The sequence below is a fragment of the Ostrinia furnacalis genome, unplaced genomic scaffold (genome assembly GCF_004193835.3).
Source record: "Ostrinia furnacalis isolate ACB-3 unplaced genomic scaffold, ASM419383v2 OfSCF3961, whole genome shotgun sequence".
Taxonomy (NCBI): Eukaryota; Metazoa; Arthropoda; class Insecta; order Lepidoptera; family Crambidae; genus Ostrinia; species Ostrinia furnacalis.
Window position 1 is genome coordinate 482126 of NW_021134200.1, and position 9152 is coordinate 491277.

Genomic DNA, 9152 nt, shown 5'->3' on the forward strand with positions numbered 1-9152 from the left:
TTTATTGAGACTATGTATAATTTTATTTTTTAGTAAATTATGTTCCTAAGTGCCAGATTTTTCACAAAGTTGAATAAAGGTATTTCATTTCATTTCTTCATAGACCTGGCCCTTAGTCCTTACGCCCGCCCAAGTCGTCCGCCCACAGAGGGCAAGAGACCTACTCCTGGCCCTCTAGCTGTCTGCGGTTGTCGAAGACCTGCTGATTGTAGCCTCTGGCTTCCTACAAACATATAAAAAAAGATTTAAACTATCATCATCATCAGGGTCATCTCCAATGCAGGAACGCGGCTAATTTAGCAGAGGCAATGGAGCATTTGGTCTAAAATCAGGTCAGATAGAATCAAATGGTGGCGCATGATTGGGAAAGTCGACCCCGCGTAACGGGATAATGCGAGGCAGAAGAAGAAGAAGAATGGAGGATTTGGTCTACACGCCTCACGCTTGCTAAACGGGTTGGGGAGCCCTGATGTTTGCAAAAAGACCTCATTTATCTACATATATCATCATTTTATTAGCCACAGGACAAACATAGAACATAGGCCTTCCCCAATGATTTCCAGATTGTACGGTTGCTATTCGGGTAGCAGCCTGCATCCAAAATTGACGTTCTTTGACAGAATAACGCTGGACATGGCCTTTTTTACCACCTATTAGCTCAGTAGAAAATAGCTGTGGCCCAAAGCGGAGAGAAACGATATTGAGTGGAGTAAGCGGAGAGGTGATATAGAAATAATGAAATCCTTCCTCTCCACTTTGAACAGTAAAAGAAGACTTACAGAAAGATCTTGGTTGGTGCTGCTGAGGAGATCTAAAAACTGCAACTGCTCGTCCCATTTAAGGCCATTCAAGTCCCTCGTGTGTCTGACGATTGTCGACCATAGGTTCCTAATTAGAGAAACAAATTAGAGTAGAATGAAGTCGGTTGTCATATTTCGCAAGTATAAAAAAGTATATTATCGACATATTTTTACAACTAGCTGGCCCGGTGAACTTTGTACCATCTCCTCTATCCGCTCTCTTCCCTATTCTACCCTACACTACACCATGCCTTAACTACCTAAGCACCTACCTTCCACTTCCACTGCCACTTCCGCTTCCACTTCCGCTGCCGCTTCCACTGCCGCTGCCACTTCCGCTTCCACTGCCACTTCCGCTTCCACTGCCACTTCCGCTGCCACTGCCACTGCCGCTGCCACTGCCACTGCCACTTCCGCTGCCACTGCCACTGCCGGCTCCGTTTCCACTTCGGCTGCCGCTTCCACTGCCACTTCCACTGCCGCTTCCGCTTCCACTTCCGCTGCCGCTTCCACTGCCGCTGCCGCTTCCACTTCCACTGCCGCTGCCACTGCCACTGCTACTGCCAGCTCCGCTTCTACTGCCGCTAAAACTTTTTTCACACCGTTTAATAAAATTTTCCTGTAGTAGGTACTTTCATAAATATTTTAGGACAATTTGGCTATATCGGTTCAGCCGTTCCGATTTTTGGCAACTCATACAAAATGTTAAACCAACTATAAAATACGCAAAATGTTACAGTTTTAAAGATAGTAAAAAACCAGAATACTTACCTACTTTTTTAACTGTTCTGGAGAATATCTTCCAGCTCTCGCGTTCACACATGCGAATATGACAACACACAATAGCACCACTGATTTTGTCTTCTGATCTGGAAGAAATAATTACTTAGTATTAATTCCTTATTTTATTAACTCTTCAACTCACAATACTTAGTATACATATAATAATATATTTCTTTCGTCCGTTTCAGCCAAGTGACGTCCTCGGCTGGACAAAAGCCTTCCCCCCCAAGGTTCTGCGCTGCCCGCATCCAGGCACTTCCCGCGACCTTCACCAGATCGTTGGTCCACCTAGTGGGTAGCCTGCCCACACTACGTCTTCCGGCCCGTGGGTACCTGTGGTGCCACTCGAGAACTTTTCTGCCCCAGCGGCCATCAGCTCTGCGAGCATGGTTGTCGGCCGTTTGGTGTCGTGGTTCAGAACGGACTACTATGCTGAGAGGTCCCGGGTTCGATTCCCGGGCAGAAATTGTAAAGATGAATTTCTGTGACTGGTCTGGGTTTTTCTTTGTATAAATGTAGTATTTAAAACGTATATAAGTTAGCAGCACCCATAACACAAGCATGAAGTTGCTTACTTTGGAGCTAGCTGACGCTTTGTGAAATAATCCAAAGATTTTTTTATTTATATTAAACCTAGATATTTACCAAGTGTTTCCTCGTTCGGTACTTAAAAACTACTGAACCAAATCTAACCAGACTGTTATTTATATTTAATTCTCAAACGGTTAGATTAAGTCCCTTGATTATAAAACTGATTAATGATAAAATTATAACTTTCAAGTGGACTATTAAAGTAAAATTATTAAAAAACAACAACAACAACAACAACTATTACTAGAATAACCTTCTATATCCTTCGGTGATTATTGATATCATTCACGAGTCAAGTGATTTTTTATGACTCAACGTCTCAGAATAATTTCGTTCTTTCGTTCGTTCGTTTGTTTCAGCCAAATGACGTCCACTGCTGGACAAAGGCCTCCCCCAAGGATTTCCATAACGACCGGTCGGACCGGTCCTGCGCTGCCCGCATCCAGGTTCTTCCCGCGACCTTTAGCAAATCGTCAGTGTACTATTTTACGTGAAATCTTGGGATGTTATGTATGCTCGTTTGTCATTACAATAAAGGCTCTTTCACATGGAGAGTATCCCGTTTTTTTGCAGGATTCCGTTTAGTAGTACAGCGAATATCCCGTTTGCAGTGTCCCGCAAAAAACCGATCGATTGGAATTTGGAATTCGAATTTTAAACGCACATTTGTGTCTTCAGACAACAGTTTTGCGGGATCCTGCATTACTGGATCCAGGGCTAAAGGGCCCCCTAAGTTTGTCCCTCGCGGGTTCGAACCCTATAACTTTTTATGTTGCACGGAAAATCGATAGGTACACGAACCACCAGGCATCACGGCTGCCGTTTTACCTTATCTTTATTAAATTATTTAAGTCTATTAAAGTCAAATACTCGCGGTTATACCTACATATAAATAAATCGTTTATTTCAATCGTCAGTTTTCGTATCTACTGTCTTTTTGTCTAAGATAATAAGAAATAAACGAACTTTTTCATAGAGAAGACAATTAGCCCCTGTCCGATTTTTGTAGGCAATGATATTTCGCGCTGCGTCTTGTGTGTATGTGTAAAGAATAATAAGTAAAAACTTGACGACGTCACTTTTAAAACATTTCTTGGTCGTATTAGTATAAAGTAGTATTAGCACAGAATAATAATAAGTACTTATTTACACTAATAAGTTGCTTTTGAATTACGTTTGTGACACTGAACGTTCCCATTATCAGTCACAGTCACAAGCAAATAAATACGACGACGCTTTTAATAGGCGCTGTTGAATTTGAAATACCGTTACACGTAAACCCCAGATGACTTATTCGCCCGTACTCATGTTCCAGATTATAACAATGAAGGTTTGCGGCAATCTGGCACCGGATCTGAGTCAACATCGACATACGGGCACCGGGGATTTAGGTCGGCCGGGGACATCCCGGATTGACAGCTCTATTTAAACTAGCTAGGGTACTACAATAGGTAGGTACTCGTACTTAGCTTGTGTATTCTGTGACTAGGCAAGTGAGTAATTTTACTACATCAAAGTGAAGTCCAATATCTGTCCATTTACGTTCAAAGTGGAATGATTAAACTCGATTTTGATTCAAGATAGGTAGTGCATCATGAATTAAATAAGCCATTTCGTCAAGTTACTTATCCTACTAATATAAATGCGAAAGTTTGGATGTCTGGATGGATGTATGTTTGTTACTCTTTCACGCAAAAACTACTCAACGGATTTTGATTTTTGATGAAACTTTACAGTATTATTGTTTATAACCAACCAGATTAACATATAGGCTATAATTTATGACGATCAGTGACAAAATAAATTTCACGCGGGTGAAGCCCCGGGCAAAAGCTAGTAACTTCCTAAAGTTAACATCATCCTCTAGCCTAGATCTCCCAACAAATTTAGCTTTTTATAGCCCCTCAAAAAGTGCCCTACTTAAAGTTAAGTTAGTGTAAGGCAGTAAGCTAGCTAGTTCTAGACTAGAACTAGCGTGGTTTGTTATTTGTAAGTTATTTCATTACCGCGGGTACCTACTATGTTTTGTTTGCAAGCTGGCAGCTGCAGTCTAATGACCAAAGTTTAGGCTAAGTTGCACAATCTTACTTTAACTTTGACAAAAGTCAAAAATCTGTCAAACTCCCTACAAAAAGCACCGGTTATCGATATAGTTACCGTTAAAGTTAGGTGGTGCAATGGTCTGATGCTGCCAATAAACTGTTGCAATTTATTTCGTTATAATGAAGGTTCTATATTATTTACTATAATAATTTACGAAACTAAACCAGTACTTACAATTATACTTATTTTTAAAAAACAGGGCAGCTAAATAAAGTCGTTTAAAATGTTGTTAATAAGAAAACTGCGTTTTAACGCCATCTAGCGCAAACAATGAACATTTGTGTCGTACTTAGAAACGAAACGGCACCTCTTAAAACATTACAAACTGGTTATATAAATATTCCACAGATGGCGTTTATTCGCATCATATTGAATATGGTATTCTAAAATCATAATAAATGAAAACCTATTAACATTTTAGTGTTAAAATAAACTTTTCAATCATTGTAAAATTCAAATGTGGTTTTTCATTGCATATAAAGACCAAAACCACCAGCCCAAAACAAAGACGGTCAAAGCGGCAACAACTGAACATTTGTTTTCTCTTTCTAGCTAACATAAACCGTCAATAGTAGCGTCTCGCTTACACGGCAGCTGACAGCGCGCCATGCGCCATTCGCAGTAATTCCCACTCTCGGTCTCAGTCAGTGCGCGTTTGTTGTCATTCATTATGGCCGCCGCCGCGAAACAGGGCAAAATAAAACTTACAGACAATGATTTCGACTATGAACAGACCAAATGTAATTATTTCGAATTAATAGCCAGTACTCCGCATCTAGCATTGACGCGTCAAAAGTACACAGAAGTGGTTAAAACGATGACAGCGAAAATTAGGGCGACGAAAAGACAGAATAATAATAAGGTTATACCTGACACTCTGAGGTATGCGGGACAATATTCGGAACTCCACGATGCCGAAATGTTTTGGGAGAAAAAAACAGCAGTTCTCACAATGAAGCGACATGAAGACAGGGAGTTGACCAAGACAGCCGTAAGGTACTTTCCTGTAGAAGATTCATTTGATGTTCTTATTGAATTCCATAGATCATCACACCACGGTGGATTGACGGAAATGGTACATTTTTTGAGCGACAAAAATTACGTGACAAACACTATTTATCTAGATTTCATATTGCTGTCTTGCAACGTTTGTGTTGCAAACGGTCGGAGAATTCATAAACTTGAGACCGATATGGACAACCAAATCGTGATTGGTCGTTTAGGACGACCAGGCTTTAACCGATTCGTAGAACTTAACATTTTCTTCATGGATCGTAAAGAAGAATTTGGAAATTTCAATTTTTTATTTATGTATTCAGACTACGACACGTCGTATACGCTAATAAGGCCTCTTTTACTAAACTGTCCATTTGAGGTATCTACAGAGCTGCTAAATATATTCAGTGGTTTTGGAATACCAAATGAATTCTTAATTGGTAACAAGAAAAAGTATAAGTTTTTTTCTAAAGTTATGCAAACTCTAAGTAAGTTTGTTTCAAAACCTTTAAACCAAAAATTGACATTAAAGCAAACTATGAAAACTGTAGAAATAGTAGAAACATTTAAATCGTGGATGCGAGAGAAAGGCTTTCAGAATTGGGCTATTGGCTGTCAAATATTTCAATTGGAGTTTAACAATAAAGTTTGTGATGGTGATAAACTATCCCCTTATTCCAAAGTATTCAATAACACCCTTTCAACACTCCCACAAAAATATGAACAATACCATGAAGATAGTGTTGCTTTAGAGTTCGAAGGAATCGAATTGCCAGATTTGCATAAATGTTTGCTTAATGATTCGCAGATGAAAGATAATGACGAATTAGCAAATGACCAGGCAAAGCAAATCAATCAGGAAGATGCGGATACGGATACACCCATCATGTACGCCGGCCTTCCAGTATTTTTACCGGAAAATGAAATTAAGAATGAAAATGATCAAAACCACAAAGGAGTTTCGGAATCAGTCGCGATTGATTCGGATATGCATAACCTCACTCAGCATATGGTTGAAATAATAATTCAACCGCCAGCTTCAGATGAAGAAGAAGCAATCGATCCCAGTGAGATAGTTTTGACCACTGATGAAGTAATGCCACCAGAATTAATTTTCAGAGAGGAAGAAATGAAGGAAAGCGAGGATACAATGTTAATAAAAGAGGAAGAAGGCAATATACAAGTAGAATTATACTCAGAAACAGGTGAGATCAATTTAGATGTGGATGACGTCACGGAACAAATACCTGAAATGATAATAAAACAGGAAGAAATAGATACGTACCTAGATTCAGAGGAAGTAGTTAAGGACTCTGAAGATATGTCAATAACACTGATACAGAGGATGGATGTAGAACCGAATGAGAACATTCTAGGTATTTAAATAAAATATTGACGTGTCCTGAATTTGAAATAATAATTTGTGGGGTCCCTACACTGATTGTTTCATCGATTTGATAGTGATATTGCCCTCTCGCTCACACGACGTGAATTAGACAAGGAAGGGTAGTATAGTGAACGAATGAATAATTCCATTCATTCACCACAGATTGCGTTCAGTTGTTGTTTTCTCACAGCAGAGAATATTTTTTCTTACGCAAGAAAAAAATTACGAAGATATACAGAAATAAATTTGTTATAATAAATTATGTTGTTTGTTTTTAATAGTCCATAATTATAATCGTGAAAATTCGATTTGATTTTAATTTGTGCCAAAGAGTGACATCTATCGTACGTACAAATAACTTTAACAAAGGTACGCACACAATTTCAAAAAGCACATCATCGCTGGTAAAGATTTACATTATGGGTAATCAACATCAGATGGCGCTGGCCAATCAACACCGCGACGCTGCAACGCCATCTAACGTTGATTATGAGAAATATTTATACCAACGAATGTTGTGCTTTTTAAAATTGTGTGGAAAATGGAAATACACGTCTTCGTTAAAGTTATTGGTATTTAGTATTTACGATAGATGTCAGTTTTTGCGTATAAATTAAGAAGACACGTTACGGCACGTTTTTACCCGACTTGGCAGAAGGAGGGTTATGTTTTAATCAAATATAATTTCAGAGCAAGTTAATATTTTTATCTGTACTTAAAACGAATCACAGTCCTTGATAAAAATAAGTAGTATCACAGAATAATAAATCTCTATTTATTTAGGTATTTTAGAGCACAAGATGGACCGACGACCTCATAAAGATAGCAGCCACTGGGTGCAGGCTGCTCGCTACCAAACCCGGTCAATATGGATATAATTGGGGTAAGTAGGCCTATGTTCAGCAGTGGACGTCCTAGGTTGAAATGATGATGATGATGGCACAGTTAAGTTGTTGAAGTAAGTTCCTTTCCTACCAGTAGTATGTGAGACTGTGACGTGATGCTACGTCAATTTATGGCGAATTTCCCATCAATCTTTGTCAAAACGTAATGTAACTAAGCCTCTGTAATCGAAATTGAAATTGGGTCGCACGGTCGTGTAAGAATCATTAATTGAATACCTTCTTTAATAACGTCATTTGTAAGTTACATAGGTGATAAGGGCTTTTATAGTTAAAGAGAAGATTAGAAGTAAGGTGACGTCATAATTGTTTAAATTCTGAAAATCTATCGAGGACAACCGAGGACAATTTTAATAAAATAAATTTGATCCCTATGAATTATCTAAGCACTTACTTCTATTCTTACAGACTTGCCTACATTTATTAATCCTAATGAATCAATAAACTTTATTAAAATTTTAATTCGATTTCACGACACCAGAGAGAGTCAGAACGGACTACTATGCCGAGAGGTCCCGGGTTCGATTCCCGGCCGGGCAGAAATTGAAATGATGAATTTTAATTTCTGTGACGGGTCTGGGTGTGACTATGTGTATATTTATGTATTTAAAAAAAGTACATAAGTAGTATGCCCGTTAAGCTAGCACTAGCACCCATAACACAAGCATTTTAAGTTGCTTACTTTGGGGCTTGCTGGCGCTGTGTGAAATTGTCCAAAGATTTATTTATTTATTCATTATTTATTTATTTATTACCTATAATAATAAATACACTTTATTGCACACCAAACAAATAACATAACAGAAGAAATGGAACACACAAGGTACAATTAGGCGGTCTTATCGCTATGAAGCGATCTCTTCCAGACAACCTATGGTGAGGACAGTTACTTGAAACAAATATGAAGGGGAAGGCGGTGTCGACACTAAAGAAATAAATTATAATAAAAGGCATACAATTTAAACCAAAATAATACATACAAATAATACACAAAATATATTAATATATATATTATATATGTTACAGGAAATGTATGAATTCTAGGAATTGTATACTATTCCTAGGAAATGTATACAATTCCGAAGCTATTTAGGAAATGTATAAAATATTGCTTCAGAGATTTTTTAATACGCACATATCCTAGGAAATGTATACTTTTCCTAGGAATTTTATAGAATTCCAATATTGTATTAGGAAATGTATAAAACTAAGCGGCACAAGCGTGGTCGCGTGATCGGGTGTCCCTCTGTACGCCTAAAATTTCATTTAGCCCAACCACATTGGCCGATAGGTACTTTTAACTCACAATTATTATTGTTTAGCCTGACAGTTGTTTTCGCACTATACCTATACCTTTCTTTCGGCATCACGCATATTACGCTGAAGTATTGGAAATCCCTAATTTTAACATCTCTTTTATTAAACTATTATTGACATGAAGGTTTTAGTACTCCTGTAGCTGGATAACAAAGTCTCGGTTAGGTTAGGTTAGACTTGCGACCTTACACATACACAGCTGCCGCGGCGCGGTAGCGCCATTTAAGTTTCGGAGAACAAAAAGTGGCGTAATAAAAATAATTTTGTGTAAAA

The 9152-nt window shown here is 38.3% G+C and overlaps 2 protein-coding genes across 3 annotated transcripts; one reads left to right on the top strand and one right to left on the bottom strand.

Annotated features, from left to right (window-relative positions):
* On the bottom strand, window positions 1–4946 carry LOC114358476 (putative glycine-rich cell wall structural protein 1). Its single transcript, XM_028312448.1, has 6 exons — window positions 4865–4946; window positions 2229–2249; window positions 1576–1669; window positions 1073–1384; window positions 780–888; window positions 1–223 (listed from the first exon to the last, which is right to left on the bottom strand). Exons 1-6 carry the CDS (start codon window positions 4944–4946, stop codon window positions 161–163), a joined length of 681 nt encoding a protein of 226 aa, XP_028168249.1. The 3' UTR covers window positions 1–160.
* On the top strand, window positions 3641–6919 carry LOC114358495 (SCAN domain-containing protein 3-like). 2 transcript variants are annotated; one of them, XM_028312472.1, is made up of 3 exons: window positions 3641–3667; window positions 4830–5273; window positions 6082–6919. In XM_028312472.1, exon 3 carries the CDS (start codon window positions 6082–6084, stop codon window positions 6655–6657), a length of 576 nt encoding a protein of 191 aa, XP_028168273.1. In that variant the 5' UTR covers window positions 3641–3667; window positions 4830–5273; the 3' UTR covers window positions 6658–6919. The 2 variants fall into 2 exon arrangements, with proteins under 2 accessions (XP_028168273.1, XP_028168272.1); XM_028312471.1 differs by having other exon boundaries at window positions 4830–6919.
* Window positions 6920–9152: the final 2233 nt, after the last annotated feature.